Source organism: Electrona antarctica, assembly GCF_951216825.1.
Source record: "Electrona antarctica genome assembly, chromosome: 21".
Classification (NCBI taxonomy): Eukaryota; Metazoa; Chordata; class Actinopteri; order Myctophiformes; family Myctophidae; genus Electrona; species Electrona antarctica.
The window spans coordinates 2,812,296-2,829,635 of record NC_136802.1 but is presented as its reverse complement, the minus strand read 5'-3'; the positions used below and the strand labels follow the sequence as shown (position 1 = coordinate 2,829,635).

Here is a 17,340-nt window from a genome sequence, read left to right as displayed (position 1 = left end):
TAGTGCAGGTAGAAGGCACAATCCACTGTTAATTAAACATATGAATAGTGCAGGTAGAAGGACCAATCCACTGTTAATTAAACATATGAATAGTGCAGGTAGAAGGCTCAATCCACTGTTAATTAAACATATGAATAGTGCAGGTAGAAGGACCAATCCACTGTTAATTAAACATATGAATAGTGCAGGTAGAAGGCACAATCCACTGTTAATTAAACATATGAATAGTGCCGGTAGAAGGACCAATCCACTGTTAATTAAACATATGAATAGTGCAGGTAGAAGGACCAATCCACTGTTAATTAAACATATGAATAGTGCAGGTAGAAGGACCAATCCACTGTTAATTAAACATATGAATAGTGCAGGTAGAAGGACCAATCCACTGTTAATTAAACATATGAATAGTGCAGGTAGAAGGACCAATCCACTGTTAATTAAACATATGAATAGTGCAGGTAGAAGGCTCAATCCACTGTTAATTAAACATATGAATAGTGCAGGTAGAAGGCTCAATCCACTGTTAATTAAACACATGAATAGTGCAGGTAGAAGGACCAATCCACTGTTAATTAAACATATGAATAGTGCAGGTAGAAGGCTCAATCCACTGTTAATTAAACATATGAATAGTGCAGGTAGAAGGACCAATCCACTGTTAATTAAACATATGAATAGTGCAGGTAGAAGGACCAATCCACTGTTAATTAAACACATGAATAGTGCAGGTAGAAGGACCAATCCACTGTTAATTAAACACATGAATAGTGCAGGCAGAAGGACCAATCCACTGTTAATTAAACATATGAATAGTGCAGGTAGAAGGCACAATCCACTGTTAATTAAACATATGAATAGTGCAGGTAGAAGGACCAATCCACTGTTAATTAAACATATGAATAGTGCAGGTAGAAGGACCAATCCACTGTTAATTAAACATATGAATAGTGCAGGTAGAAGGCTCAATCCACTGTTAATTAAACATATGAATAGTGCAGGTAGAAGGACCAATCCACTGTTAATTAAACATATGAATAGTGCAGGTAGAAGGACCAATCCACTGTTAATTAAACATATGAATAGTGCAGGTAGAAGGACCAATCCACTGTTAATTAAACATATGAATAGTGCAGGTAGAAGGCACAATCCACTGTTAATTAGGGTGGCAATAAGCCAGTTAATTGCATATAGATCTACAATTTACAATTTAGGCATTTAATTTAGGCACTTAATCCAGAGCGATTTACATTAAGCAAGAACAAAAAAGCATGGCAATACTGTACATCACATACATAACATGATAAGTAGTTATCATGAAACATGCGTAAGCTAAAAACATAACAGTGGAATATCTATATAAGGAAACAGTACATATACTATAAAGTGCTACTGTATGTCTACATAACATCCTATAAGTGTGTATAAAATGCTATCTAAGTCTATACTATCTAAGTCTAGATCTGCACACACACAGGCTATACGGTGACCTGAGCAGTGTGTGTGTGTGTGTGTGTGTGTGTGTGTGTGTGTGTGTGTGTGTGTGTGCGCGCGTGCGTGCATGTGTGCATGCGTGCGTGTGCTGCGTGCATGTACGTGCGTGCATGTGTGTGTGTGTGTGTGTTGCAGCCCCTGAGGTCCTGGCCCAGAAGCCCTACAGTAAAGCGGTGGATTGCTGGTCCATAGGAGTCATTTCTTACATTCTGTGAGTCCAACAGTTATCTGTCTATAGATGTCTGTCTGTCTGTCTGTCCGTCCCGTCCGTCCGTCCGTCCGTCCGTCCGTCCGTCCGAAACTCAAATTTGTTACGTCATCCACATAATGTCCTTTTTTAGATAAACATACATAGTCACAGACTATGCACGTAATGACCCAAAAATAGTCCCCCCAGGAATCCGTGGTTCTGTGATCACAGAAACAGGAATCTGTGGTTCTGTGATCACAGAAACAGGAATCTGTGGTTCTGTGATCACAGAAACAGGAATCTGTGGTTCTGTGATCACAGAAACAGGAATCTGTGGTTCTGTGATCACAGAAACAGGAATCTGTGGTTCTGTGATCACAGAAACAGGAATCCCTGGTTCTGTGATCACAGAAACAGGAATCTGTGGTTCCGTGATCACAGAAACAGGAATCTGTGGTTCCGTGATCACAGAAACAGGAATCCAAGGTTCTGTGATCACAGAAACAGGAATCTGTGGTTCTGTGATCACAGAAACAGGAATCTGTGGTTCCGTGATCACAGAAACAGGAATCCGTGGTTCTGTGATCACAGAAACAGGAATCTGTGGTTCTGTGATCACAGAAACAGGAATCTGATGTTTAGACGATGTTTAGACGGTGTGTTTAGACGATGTTTAGATGGTGTGTTTAGACGATGTTTAGACGGTGTGTTTAGACGATGTTTAGACGGTGTGTTTAGACGATGTTTAGGCGGTGTGTTTAGACGGTGTGTTTAGACGATGTTTAGACGGTGTGTTTAGACGATGTTTAGACGGTGTGTTTAGACGATGTTTAGACGGTGTGTTTAGACGATGTTTAGACGGTGTGTTTAGACGATGTTTAGACGGTGTGTTTAGACGATGTTTAGATGGTGTGTTTAGACGATGTTTAGACGGTGTGTTTAGACGATGTTTAGATGGTGTGTTTAGACGATGTTTAGACGGTGTGTTTAGACGATGTTTAGATGGTGTGTTTAGACGATGTTTAGACGGTGTGTTTAGACGATGTTCAGACGGTGTGTTTAGACGATGTTTAGACGGTGTGTTTAGACGGTGTGTTTAGATGGTGTGTTTAGACGATGTTTAGACGGTGTGTTTAGACGGTGTGTTTAGACGATGTTTAGACGGTGTGTTTAGACGATGTTTAGACGGTGTGTTTAGACGATGTTTAGATGGTGTGTTTAGACGATGTTTAGATGGTGTGTTTAGACGATGTTTAGACGGTGTGTTTAGACGATGTTTAGATGGTGTGTTTAGACGATGTTTAGACGGTGTGTTTAGACGATGTTTAGATGGTGTGTTTAGACGATGTTTAGACGGTGTGTTTAGACGATGTTCAGACGGTGTGTTTAGACGATGTTTAGACGGTGTGTTTAGACGATGTTTAGATGGTGTGTTTAGACGATGTTTAGACGGTGTGTTTAGACGATGTTTAGATGGTGTGTTTAGACGATGTTTAGACGGTGTGTTTTTCCGCCTCCGCCAGGTTGTGTGGCTACCCGCCGTTCTACGACGAAAACGACTCCAAGCTGTTTGAGCAGATCCTGAAGGCAGAGTACGAGTTTGACTCCCCGTACTGGGACGACATCTCAGATTCAGGTAATAATAACCATTCATGGATCTCTGAGACGTGTTGTTGAAGCAGACATCTTGTGTTTCTGCTATGGAGCGTTGCAGCCCCGCCCCCTCGAGAGACCCGGAAAAGAAATCCCCGTTCATTTTCCTCATAATCTTTTCAGAAAGTATTTATTTAAAGACGTTTACGCCGCGGACAAAGCCAACTCTTGTCGTGACAAATCGTGACAAAAAACACAATGTTTTGGGCCAAACAAATAATTAGAAAAAACTTTTTCTTGTTGTTTTTCTTCTTTGTAATTATTTGTTTGGTCCAAAATATTGTGTTTGTTGTCATGATTTGTCACGACTCGAGTTGGCTTCGTACGACGCTTAAAAGGTCTTTAAATAAATACTTTTCGAAATGTCTATGAGGAAAAATGCATTGGGATTAATTTCCTGGGCCTGGTGTCGTCATGAAAGGGGGCGGGACTGCAACGCTCTATAGCAGACATCTTGTGTTTCTGCTATGGAGCGTTGCAGTCCCGCCCCCTTTCATGGCAACGTGAGACCCAGAGGTGAATTCCCTGTTTATTTTCTCCATAGGCTTTTCAAAAAGTATTTATTTAAAGACGTTTATACGCCGCGGACAAAGCCAACTCGAGTTGTGACAAATCATGACAACAAACACAACATTTTGGGCCGAATTACAAAGAAGAAAAACAACAAAAAAGTGTTGTATTAAACCTGCCGTTTTCTTCTTCTTTCTAATTATTTTGTTCGGCCCGAAAAATTGTGTTTGTTGTGATGATTTGTCACAACTCGAGTTGGCTTTGTACGAGGGCTCAAAAGGTCTTAAAATAAATACTTTTTGAAATGTCTATGAGGAAAATGAACAGGGAATCATTTCCTGGGCCCTGGTGGTAGGGGGCGGGACTGCGACGCTCTATAGCAGGTCGTGTGTGTTTTTAGTGAGAACAAAATTACCTTATTATTATTTTTTTCTCGGCAGCCAAAGACTTTATCTGCCACCTGATGGAGAAGGACCCGTTGAAGCGAAACACGTGTGACCAGGCCCTGCAGCATCCATGGTAATATTCAGTATTTGACGTAAGCGCCCCCTCATGGTAATATTCAGTATTTGACGTCACGTAAGCGCCCCCCTCCAGAGATACTTCCGGGTCCTATGCTTTTGTGTCGCTTTTGTGTCCCCATAGAGTTATACTGTGTCTCCATAGAGTTACACTGTGTCGCTCCGTCGGACTAAATATGAGACTAAAACAACCACGGAGAAGACTCATTTTACCGCTTTCCTTTCCTTGCAACAACGAAGATACTGGTCTCACAAATCTGGCTGACAGGCCGTCTGCCCCACACGGAATACTACCGCCATTTTATTTCATTGTGTCAACTGAATCCTCCATTAGCGTTCGTGTTTATGCAAACTAGATTCAACGTACTGTACTCAACCCTGCACACATTCTAAATATGCACCTGACATATTGCACTGAGCAAATGGACTGTTACCACCTTCAACTTCTACTCGAGTTGGATGCATTAAGACCCATTTTAACCCTCAATGGCTTCCTTTCTGAAAAATAACGTTATATTGCTATTTACAATGAGAAGCGGACGGGAGCTGGTGCCACTTGGACCCGGACGTAACGTAGGACTACAAAATGATGTCGGACTTAAATACCGAATAGAGTCACATTCCAGCACCCATGGACCAAATTTGACTGAGAGGCTGCCATTGGATATTTTGAAAGCAGGGAATCATAGCTTCAAATTGACATATTGGTTGTTCAGTTTGACCCACCAGTTTTGGAGATATGGCGTATAGAGTAATGTCTTGCAGAGACATTGAGGATACAGGCTTGAAAAGGTTCACTTCTGGGGTCTCTAACATTACACCTAGCTACATTAACTAAGCATTTATTTCAGCTCTGATATTTATTTCAGACATGCTCTAGTAGTATATGTGAAGAGTCTGCCGGTGCCATTATCTCATTTTGGATAAAAATAAATAAATACAACAAAATCAGTTTTTCCGGAGGCTGCAGGATGGCAGTCCCTCAGTCCAATCTGGTCACATTATAGTCATGTTTCAGAACCCATGATGGTAATACAGAGACCAGGCCCGTTTGGGACCTCCATCTCCCTCCGCTGTAGAGAGCTCAGAGATGATGAGGTTCCACAGCGTCTGGTCGGTACAGAGAGCTCTTCACGGGTCAAAAAACCAAAATGGACCCCAACCCGAAATGGACCTGTGAAATTTGCCCCCGATTCCGACCCCTTTCAGAGATTTCTTTCAGATGCGACGGCACCGAGCCCAGAGTGGACAACCCGTGACAGTTTGGTCCGATTGCGAGCCGTCCAGACTTTGTTTTATCTTCTTACGGACCTGATTTGTTTTTTCCGATTTTAAACACCCGACGAGTAAAGCCATGATTGTAACGCCGGTGTTTTCCATTCTAATCACCCAGGCAGGCAGTGGCAGCTGCGGCTGGCCTTGCAGTATGTCAGCGTACTGTACCATGTAGTACCATGTAGTACCATGTAGTACGCTACGCGTGCATTGTGTAGCTCAACGTTTCATTTGGTCGTGCGGCGCCATTTTTGTGGGATTTAAACTCTAGCCCACATCACTCAGAATAGAGTGACGGTGGTCTGTTTTTGTAAACATTGAGCTCGTTCCTGGCGACAACCCAGTGAGCCAACACCAGGATGGAAAAAAAACGTCGGGCTCGACATACAGTCCAGTTCTGTCCGTTTCTTCCTCCAAGATTTTGATAGGTACCTTTCAAAACCTTTCAGGCGAAAGGGTGGGGTTTAGCCTTAAGGGGTGTGTTTTTTAAACCCACTGTGAAATACAATAATAATACCTTACAAGCATTACAGGGCACCATTGTGAGATGTCGTTTGTTGAACTCCCTCTGGTGTTTAAAAAAAAGAACGCACACGGATAGTCGCTCACTGTGTAAACAAACCAGACAATCCCAGAAGTATGGCGGCCGCTACCACCACGTGACACATATGTTGACGCCCCCTCAAGGAGATTTTGGTACGCTCTATAGGCTAATCATGATCCTGAACCAGATCACTGGCATCCTTTAAAACAGGCCTGAAAATCCACCTTTCAGCTGGCCTGACAGGGAGAGGAAATGATCACTTCTCCCTTAGACGGAAGACGGGTGATCACCCCACCTCTTTAAAATATATATATATATTTTTGAGGGGGCGCTAGCCCCTCCTATATTCAGCTATATAGTAGATTTTCGTCCTACACAAACATTGAATTTTACGTCATAGTGTCTGAGCAAATCGTCTAAGTGTCTATTTTTGTCCTACACAAAATATTCCCATTGACAATGAATGGAGAATGTTACGTCATATTGTCTGAGCAAATATATAGGCATAGTGTTTATTTTACGTCATGATGATGATGATAAGAGCGCCCCTCACTTCACACAGGTGTGATTATTTTTCTTCCACTTTGTACATATAGGCCTATATAATAGTGTTTTATTTTTCTGTGATGATCTTGTATTTTGTCATGTCATGATGTCTATGAATTGATTGCAGTGTCCTGAATGGAAACTAAAGACCGCAAGGGCTTATTTTTGGTGCTATCCGTTTAAGACCATGAAGTGTTTTGACTGTTTGACTGTTTGACTGTTTCACATTTCTGTCTAATAAAACTATTCAATCAATGAATCAAACCAGACAAAGTTAAACAGCATGTTCATTGGGTTTCTCTTTCATCAGGGCAGACGCAGACGCAGACACTAGGTTGCAGGTCTTCTGTTTGACTATATTTCACGAACCTCTGAAGAACGACCGCGCTGGCATCGTTGTTCCTTTTCATGGAAATCCGCCTTAAAATGGTGTGATCCTTAAAATCCTTTGTCCTTTTCGGCTGAAAAATAATCCAACAAAGTGCTGAACAACAACAACAGAGTGCCGCCATTGGAGTGCTTTGGGCCTCAATTTCCCAGAAGCCTCATGTCATCCGAACGAGTCACTTATTGATAAACAGACCCGAGTTCTGCGGGATATACTGTTCGATTCCGACCCGGCCCCCGATCGAGTGATTCTGATAAAACACGGGTGCGACCCGTGTCACGGGTCTCGGGTTATTTTTCGGAATCAGGGGGCCCGTGAAGAGCTCTAGCGTCATGGTGCCGGCAGATGACAACAACACCGGTCAATATGGTTGATTCTTAGGGGGGGGGGGGGGGGGGGGGAACTCCCCCCTGCCAGGTGAAAAGAACTCCTAATGCATAGAAGGAAGCATGAGGTCAGTCTGTTGCTCTCCCCAGGTTGGCAGAGAGAGTCTATAGCCCAGGATTACATTAGATAATTGACACTGGGTGAATAAAATTGAAAAAAAAGAATCAACATCCATCCAGCCATCTTCAACCGCTTATCCGTAGTCGGGTAGCAGGGGCAACAGCTCCACCAGAGAGCTCCAGACTTCCCTCTCAACAGCAACAGTAGTAACTTCCTCCTGGGGGATCCCGAGACGTTCCAAAGCCAGTGAGTCGATGTGTTTCCTCCAACTGCGCCTTGGTCTGCCCCGGGGTCTCCTCCCAGTGGGACGTGCGTTGAGGACCTCCCTAGGGAGGCGCCCGAGAGGCATCCTTACCAGATGCCCTAACCACCTAAGCTGGCTCCTTTCCAGGCGAAGAAGCAGCGACTCTACTTCGAGTCTCTCGTGTGACTGAACTTCTCCCCCTATCTCTAAGGGAGATGCCAGCCACCCGTCGAAGAAGACTCATTTCGGCCGCTTGTATTCGCGACCTTATTCTTTTGGTCATGACCCACACTTGACCATTGGTGAGAGTAGGAACGAAGATTGCTCGGTAGACAGAGAGCTTTGCCTTTTGGCTCAACTCTCTTTTCGTCACAACAGTGCGGTACAGCGACTGCAATACCGCCTTCTGACGCTCCGGCTGATCTCCTTCTCCGTACTCCCCTCACTCGTGAACAAGACCCTGAGATACTTAAACTCCTTCACCTGGGGTAATGTCTCATTCCCTACAGATACTTAAAACTCCTTCACCTGGGGGTAATGCCTCATTCCCTACAGATACTTTAGACTCCTTCACCTGGGGTAATGTCTCATTCCCTACCCAGACTGCACAATCCACCGGTTTCCTGCTGAGAACCTGCATGGCCTCAGATTCGGAGACGCTGATCCTCATCCCAGCCGGCCGTACACTCGGCTGCGAAATCAATATTCAAGATTCAATAATACCAAGAATCAACAATATTGGCTAATATTCGCCGGTGTCGTTATTTTCCGGCACCCGGCGCTGTCATCTCTGAGCTAATATAGCTCAGTGATAACAGTGGAAGGAAAGGTTCCCATTGGAGCTCATGTCTTACCCTCTTCACCAAAGTACGTTAGTCCAAATTATTCCAAACTTAGTTATCCCAATATTCATCTAGACCGTAAGCAACCAGAGGAGTCACGTTTGAGCACCGGCCAACATTAACTGTGTTGCAAACAAACATTAAAGCACAATAACATTACACACATACATACAGAATATCTGAAAGTATCTACCAATCTAAATTACATGATATCTAAATGACATAAGTTTAGCCGTTGCATACGCCAGTAAGGTCCATCATCATCATCATTTTTCGAGCGCGGTCGAGATCATGGATGTCACAATGCCACGCCAGACCTCCCGGTCCTTCATTGCCATCCCCAGTTCCTGCTTACTGATGCCTGTGTCCCTAGCGATGACATCAGGGAACTACAGTTTTCTACCTCTGGTCTGCTTTGAGGCCAGGATTCCAGAGAAGAAGGGAAGATATAACCTCATTGTCAGCTCTGTAGCAGTGGCCGGAAAACTGTGTTCTTCTGGATCGGACTAGTGAAGAAACACGGGGAAGGTTGCCGTATATTAGATTAGTTGATGGATGGCTCTTCCGAGAGAGATTTTGTGCTCTCATTAGAAGGCGGGTGTAAGTGCCATCCAGCCGTTTCTCTAATTCCTTTGAAAGTGTCCATGTCTCGGAGCCATAGAGTAGAATCGTCTCAACGGTCGTCCTAAATATTTTTACTTTGAACATCTTGCTAAGCTGGGATGACCAGATCGTATACATGTCATTGCAGGCTGACCAGGCCATACGCTTCCTAGTTTGAAAGTCCTTTTGGGAAGAAGATATACATGAACCCAAATACTTGTAGTCATCAACCTGTTTCAGAGGAGTCCAGTCCAAGTGCTACGGGCTATAGATACAAGGTTACAGAGATAAAAGGTAAGAGTATGACAAAGAAAAAGTACTGTCGTGTACAGTCAGCATAACGAGGTAAAAGAAAAGAAAACAAGAAGCATCATCAATACAGCTATAGGGAGACGGTACTGTATAAACCAAGAAGCATCATCAATACAGCTATAGGGAGACGGTACTGTATAAACCAAGGTAACAAACATGTTTTACATTACAGTGTTTCATGTATATTATTATTATGTTCATAATAACAGATATTCTCAATGCAGATCCAGACTGCAGAATGTTCTGGGGGGAGAATAACAGTCCTATAAGAGTCCCATGTCTAAACCTCACTGTCTATCTCTGTAGGATCTGCGGAGACACGGCTCTGGACAAGAACATCGCAGAGTCCGTCAGCGCTCAGATCAAGAAGAACTTTGCCAAAAGTAAATGGAAGGTCAGTGTATTTCATCTTTGCCAGCGAAAATACGGTAGTCGCCGAACATTATTTTGACGGTTTTAGTCGACACATTTAAAACACGCAGCCCGCCAGAACCGTAGTAACCGTGGGATTAAATTAATCGCCTAGCCTGCCAGACCCGTAGCTACGTTTTCCAGGGTTTATATTCTTTAATCCATGTTTTGATCCGATCGTATCGTTAGCTGCCGTTTGTTAGCATAACAGTGGGACAAGTGCGACACCTAGTGGCCGCGGCAATTTTGATGATGCGCGCGCATCCACTTGCACTCTACGTGCTGCTTTCAAAGGCCTGCATCTCCAAATCGACGCAATGAATGTCGTTTCTGGTCAAAACAAGGTTTTTCAACGGCCGACTGTGATACTCGCGGTCGGGTTTTTCCACCACCGACCGAGAGAACAACAACCGGTCAAGACACCACACACAGCATGTTGTCACAACATAACATCCGGTTACGGATATTTGGCTCCATAATAAGGGTTGCGTGCGATAAAACCTTGGCAATGCGCAATAGATAGATTAATTAATGCTGGCGGTCAAACGGTTTTAACACTGCTCTGCATGACCCCCTCCCTCCCCCCCCCACAGCAAGCCTTCAACGCCACGGCGGTGGTGCGTCACATGCGGAGGCTCCAGCTGACCACCAACCTGGAGGGCGGAGCCTGCGGTCACCCCGCCAGCCCCTGTCACGCTGCTCACCTGCTCCCCGAGGAAGAGGAGGAGGACGAAGAGGACCTGGGGAAGGGCGAAGAGGAGAGACGTGAGTTATACTGTATTGTATACCAGTACGACGCCTGAGGGCGACAAGCACTGGCCATATATGGAGCGTGTTGAGTGTACAGGGTTTGATGAGGTCAGATCAACATATGGAACAGGTCAGCTCCATATATGGAGATCTAATGGTGGCAGTGTCTTGAGTGTACAGGGTTTGATGAGGTCAGATCAACATATGGAACAGGTCAGCTCCATATATGGAGATCTAAGGGTGGCAGTGTCTTGAGTGTACAGGGTTTGATGAGGTCAGATCAACATATGGAACAGGTCAGCTCCATATATGGAGATCTAAGGGTGGCAGTGTCTTCAGTGTACAGGGTTTGATGAGGTCAGATCAACATATGGAACAGGTCAGCTCCATATATGGAGATCTAATGGTGGCAGCGGTGAAAGTGTCTTGAGTGTACAGGGTTTGATGAGGTCAGATCAACATATGGAACAGGTCAGCTCCATATATGGAGATCTAAGGGTGGCAGCGGTGGCAGTGTCTTTAGTGTACAGGGTTTGATGAGGTCAGATCAACATATGGAACAGGTCAGCTCCATATATGGAGATCTAAGGGTGGCAGCGGTGAAAGTGTCTTGAGTGTACAGGGTTTGATGAGGTCAGATCAACATATGGAACAGGTCAGCTCCATATATGGAGATGTAAGGGTGGCAGCGGTGGCAGTGTCTTTAGTGTACAGGGTTTGATGAGGTCAGATCAACATATGGAACAGGTCAGCTCCATATATGGAGATGTAAGGGTGGCAGCGGTGAAAGTGTCTCGAGTGTACAGGGTTTGATGAGGTCAGATCAACATATGGAACAGGTCAGCTCCATATATGGAGATCTAAGGGTGACAGCGGTGGCAGTGTCTTGAGTGTACAGGGTTTGATGAGGGCAGGTATAGGGCCGGCCGGGCCTTAATTTTCGGGCCTGTTGAGAACTCTAGTTTTTCGCCGGCTGCCGGACGAGGCTGCACAAATAACTTTGGGGCAGGCCCGTCTAGAGTTTAAATGGACAGGTATCAGTCAACAGGCCCGTCTAGAGTTTAAATGGACAGGTATCAGTCAACAGGCCCGTCTAGAGTTTAAATGGACAGGTATCAGTCAACAGGCCCGTCTAGAGTTTAAATGGACAGGTATCAGTCAACAGGCCCGCCTGGTGTTTAAATGGACAGGTATCAGTCAACAGGCCCGTCTGGAGTTTAAATGGACAGGTATCAGTCAACAGGCCCGTCTAGAGTTTAAATGGACAGGTATCAGTCAACAGGGCCGTCTAGAGTTTAAATGGACAGGTATCAGTCAACAGGCCCGTCTGGAGTTTAAATGGACAGGTATCAGTCAACAGGCCCGTCTAGAGTTTAAATAGACAGGTATCAGTCAACAGGCCCGTCTAGAGTTTAAATGGACAGGTATCAGTCAACAGGCCCGTCTGGAGTTTAAATGGACAGGTATCAGTCAACAGGCCCGTCTAGAGTTTAAATGGACAGGTATCAGTCAACAGGGCCGTCTAGAGTTTAAATGGACAGGTATCAGTCAACAGGCCCGTCTGGAGTTTAAATGGACAGGTATCAGTCAACAGGCCCGTCTAGAGTTTAAATAGACAGGTATCAGTCAACAGGCCCGTCTAGAGTTTAAATGGACAGGTATCAGTCAACAGGCCCGTCTAGAGTTTAAATGGACAGGTATCAGTCAACAGGCCCGTCTAGAGTTTAAATGGACAGGTATCAGTCGAAATCGAAGAGGATTTCTCTATGGACAATAACAAAAATAAACAAGGTGTCTCGGCGTTATTGTCATTGTCTCTGAATCGTTTGCGACAGTCAGTCACTCATATAATAGATATAGGCCTACAGTCTGTTTCTAGCGAAAATGTAACTAATTCAGCAGCAGTAACAATAGCGTTTTCTCTCAGTCAGTTGATTCTTAAAACTCATCCATCGCCACTAGGGGGCGCCAAAAGGCCCTGACCGCCACCATATATCTTTTATTTTATTTTATATATTTTTTATTTTTTTCAAAAAAAAAAGTCTAAAAAAAAAAATATTTTTTTTACCATGTTATAAAACACGAAAAACACGTCCTTGGCGCTCCAGGACATCATGAAAAAGAAGTTAAATAAGTCCTTGGCGATGGATGAGTATCCATATGAGTGAAACGGCCGGGATGATTTATGTTTATTTTTCAAACACAGTTCTTATATGGTGATCTACAATCCCCCCTATGGGGATTACAATGCACATAAAAAGTACACGAACACGTGGATTTAGCGCCCTCTACCGATATTGACGTCAGACTTCGGTGCTCTATCTATATAACCTAGAGAGCAGACAGCCGTCTTCCAGTGACATCATCGATGGGGAATCCAAGCTAATAGAAGCTTTCTAGTCCTGAAAAGTTGCAATGCGAAAAAAAATCTGCCTAATGATGATGTCACTGGAAGACGGTTTCTAAACTGCCCACAGCCCTTCTATGAGACACAGACTGAGTAGAAAAAAGTCGTGCCATTTTATCATGATTATTAGTGACGACCTATTATATGAAGATAGGTTGAAAAGTGGTGAAGTGGTCCTTTAAAAACGTTTGCCCTGAAACAATATATTCAAACATTTGGGCCACATTTTCACGATTTTTTCAAAAATAGCAGATCTACAAGCTCACAGTGCGGCACTCGGTGCCGCACTGTGAGCTTGTAGATCTGCTATTTTTCAACAGTGATACAGTAGTACAGAGACGAGAGAGAGACAGCAGGAAATCCACATTCAACACTGACCTAAAAATAAAATAAAAAAAGCAGATGTCCTCAGATTCCACCTGGACTCAGATAACTCTAACCTCCATGCTGAGTTAACCCATTTCGACCTGACGTCGAAATAAAAAAAAAGTCTTCTAAATCATGACAATTCTCTGAAAAAACTATGTTTCTATGTCAGTGGTTCTCAAACATTTTCATGTCAAGGACCCCCAAGTTTTTTGTGTAATTGGCTGCCGACCCCCATCTGAAAATATGTTGTTCCAGGGACCCACCCCAGAAGCAAAGATTTGAGTTAAAAAACGTTCGCTCTGAAAGAATATATATTCAAAGATTTGCGCCATTTTTCAAAAATAACAGAACTACAAGTTCAAGTTCTATGAACTTGTAGATGTGCTATTTTTCAATAGCTAAAGTATAACATAATGCTTAAAACACCAAAAGGGGTTCCCGTAGAGAATGGGTTAATCAGTCACACTCCCGGCAGCGAGCAGATGGTGTCTTCCTCTGCCCCTCCTCCCTCCCCTCAGATGGTGTCTTCCTCTGCCCCTCCTCCCTCCCCTCAGATGGTGTCTTCCTCTGCCCCTCCTTCCTCCCCTCAGATGGTGTCTTCCTCTGCCCCTCCTCCCTCCCCTCAGATGGTGTCTTCCTCTGCCCCTCCTTCCTCCCCTCAGATGGTGTCTTCCTCTGCCCCTCCTTCCTCCCCTCAGATGGTGTCTTCCTCTGCCCCTCCTCCCTCCCCTCAGATGGTGTCTTCCTCTGCCCCTCCTCCCTCCCCTCTCAGATGGTGTCTTCCTCTGCCCCTCCTCCCTCCCCTCTCAGATGGTGTCTTCCTCTGCCCCTCCTCCCTCCCCTCAGATGGTGTCTTCCTCTGCCCCTCCTCCCTCCCCTCCCTCCTCCTCTTCCTCTGCCCCTCCTCCCTCCCCTCAGATGGTGTCTTCCTCTGCCCCTCCTCCCTCCCCTCTCAGATGGTGTCTTCCTCTGCCCCTCCTCCCTCCCCTCCCTCCTCCTCTTCCTCTGCCCCTCCTCCCTCCCCTCAGATGGTGTCTTCCTCTGCCCCTCCTCCCTCCCCTCTCAGATGGTGTCTTCCTCTGCCCCTCCTCCCTCCCCTCTCAGATGGTGTCTTCCTCTGCCCCTCCTCCCTCCCCTCTCAGATGGTGTCTTCCTCTGCCCCTCCTCCCTCCCCTCTCAGATGGTGTCTTCCTCTGCCCCTCCTCCCTCCCCTCAGATGGTGTCTTCCTCTGCCCCTCCTCCCTCCCCTCAGATGGTGTCTTCCTCTGCCCCTCCTCCCTCCCCTCAGATGGTGTCTTCCTCTGCCCCTCCTCCCTCCCCTCAGATGGTGTCTTCCTCTGCCCCTCCTCCCTCCCCTCAGATGGTGTCTTCCTCTGCCCCTCCTCCCTCCCCTCAGATGGTGTCTTCCTCTGCCCCTCCTCCCTCTGCCCCTTCCTCTGCCCCTCCTCCCTCTGCCCCTCCTCCCTCCCCTCTCTTTCTTTATGAAAATAATAATACCTATTTTTGCGTCTGGTATATTGTTGGTGATTTGTATCAGATTGTGTGTCGTCTCATTCGAGTGGAAACCTCATACAGTATGTTCAAAAAACACAGTTACGTTTTAGGATTCAAATAAGAAAAAAAGGTAGCTGAGCTCAAAACTATTATGGATCCGACTGCTGCTGTTGATGCTTGTTTTTCTTCTTTGTAATTATTTGTTTGGTCTTAAATATTGTGTTTGTTGTCATGATTTGTCACAACTCGAGTTGGCTTCGTACGACGCTTATAAGGTCTTTAAATAAATACGCTGCTGTAGTAGTTAGTGTATAGAGCTCCGAAGTCTGACGTCACTTTCAGTAGAGGGCGTCAATCTCCAGGTTCATGTATTTCTTTATTTGCATTGAGATCCCCAAACGGCGATTTTAGGTCGCTTCATATAAGAACTGTGTTTGAAAAATAAACCGACCACCTCGGCGTTTCTGTCAGGGGAGTGGCTGTGCGTCGTTAATGATGTCCATTCATATTTGATACAGCCAGTTTCTAGAGAAAATGGAATTAATGTGACCGCAAAAGCCTTGAAACTACATATGAATGCAATGTCGCTGAGCATATACGTCACGCCCAGCTGTCAACATATTGCGTTCCTGAGATTCCTTGTTGACGTAAGCTCAGCTGGTGGTGACTCGACTCGTACTAACCACGATACATTATATATCAATAAAATAAAAATAAAAATAAATGTAATTAACGTTCAGTTTCTGTTGTGCGACGGGCTGCGGGCAGAAGCAGCCTACCCGGAAATGTAGTCTCTGGGTTGTTTGGCTCGTTTCTAACGCTTATTTTGTTACTCTTTGGGTATATTTGTACATTTCCACCTTCAGTCGATGCTTCATATCCATATGAGTGAAAAGGCCGGGGTGATCGGTTTATTTTTCAAACACAGTTCTTATATGAGGCGATCTAAAATCCCCCTATGGAGAGTACAATGCTTATAAAAACATACATGAACCATGGCGCTCACTGCCCTCTACTGGTAGTAGAGGGCAGTGACGTCAGGACTTCGGTGCTCTATTATGATCAGGTTTTAGGACCTTTTTCACCAGCGAAAATAAATAAAAATGAAAAAGGTAAAGAATCATCAATGAGTTCAATATAAATCTAAGGTTTCTAGTACCTCTGGTCTAGAACAAAAGCCACATCAAATATGATGTAAAATCTTAAGTAAAAACAAACTTTACATTTTTCTACATTTAATTAATGTGTACTCGTCTCATTCAGTTGTGAAAACAGACACTTGGAAAAGAGTACAGGCTGTTTATTGATTGATTGATTGAATACTTTATTAACAGGCTTTGAGCCAATTAAGCCCCTACAGGGCCTATAGGCTTGTTTCCATTGTGGTCCTCTGTATGATATCGGAATCGCTCAGAATTGAAGAGATTTCAACCTTACTACTACTTTGTGACATTTTATGCACATTTATAATAATAATTAAAAGAATAATAACACATTAATAATTTACATTTGGGGGATATATCTTTCACGATAATGAATAAAACATGTTCTAGACATTCTAATGATCACAAAAAAAACATTAGTTATTTGACTTACTTTTATCAGGATTAAAGGTCAAATGTCATATGTTCAAAATTGTTCAAAATTACAGACATTTTTAATTTGTGTGAATTTCAGCCTCTGTGGGGGGTATTTATATGCAAATATCATGACCAATGGCATTGCAATGAACATCAATGATGACGTTTAGGTGAAAAAAGTTGTTGTCTCAACCTGTCGTACTGTCCCCTCTGCCCCCTCCCCCCCCCCCCCCCCCCCACAGTGTCCCGCTGCGAGGAGGTCCGCCGCGGCAGCGCGGAGGGCAGCGTGGACCGGGACAGCCTGCGGAGCTGCACCTACTGCTGCCGACCCGCTAGCCGGGTCTGACCAGGAGGAGGAGCTTACACTAATACAGCCTCCGTCCTTATTGGGTCACTGCGGTGGTGACATCACGTCTCCCTTCTACCCGCCGCCCGGAGGCCCCGATTCTGTCCTAGCCCCGCCCACCCCCCCTGCCCCTCCCCCGTAGCACACCCACCCATCATTCGGGCCAGGAAGGAAGGAAGGAAGGAAGGAAGGAAGGAAGGAAGGAAGGAAGGAATGCCAGAGTATACATTTAAAAGCCTGATGTATACTTTTTTAGTTGCGTGCCGGTTTCGTGCTCGGTTTCAAATGGCAGATCTACAAGCTCACAACGCGTCACGGACGTGACGCGTTGTGAGCTTGTAGATCTGCTATTTTTGTTTTTTTTACGGCATGCAACACCAGCGTTCAACTGATAGTGTAAATGGAGCCTGGAGTCTG

At 44.8% G+C, this 17,340-nt stretch overlaps 1 protein-coding gene across 1 annotated transcript in view; it reads left to right on the top strand.

The window, feature by feature from the left end:
- camk1a (calcium/calmodulin-dependent protein kinase Ia) overlaps positions 1 to 16,923 on the top strand; it is a gene marked incomplete at both ends in the record, with an annotated part of 108,448 nt that extends 91,525 nt beyond the window's left edge. Inside the window, 6 exons of the mRNA XM_079490963.1 lie at positions 1,627 to 1,702; positions 3,205 to 3,317; positions 4,285 to 4,363; positions 9,873 to 9,960; positions 10,571 to 10,742; positions 16,820 to 16,923. Coding sequence (XP_079347089.1) covers positions 1,627 to 1,702; positions 3,205 to 3,317; positions 4,285 to 4,363; positions 9,873 to 9,960; positions 10,571 to 10,742; positions 16,820 to 16,923 — 632 coding nt within the window. The remainder of the gene's footprint in view (positions 1 to 1,626; positions 1,703 to 3,204; positions 3,318 to 4,284; positions 4,364 to 9,872; positions 9,961 to 10,570; positions 10,743 to 16,819) is intronic.
- Between the last annotated feature and the right edge of the window lie 417 nt (positions 16,924 to 17,340).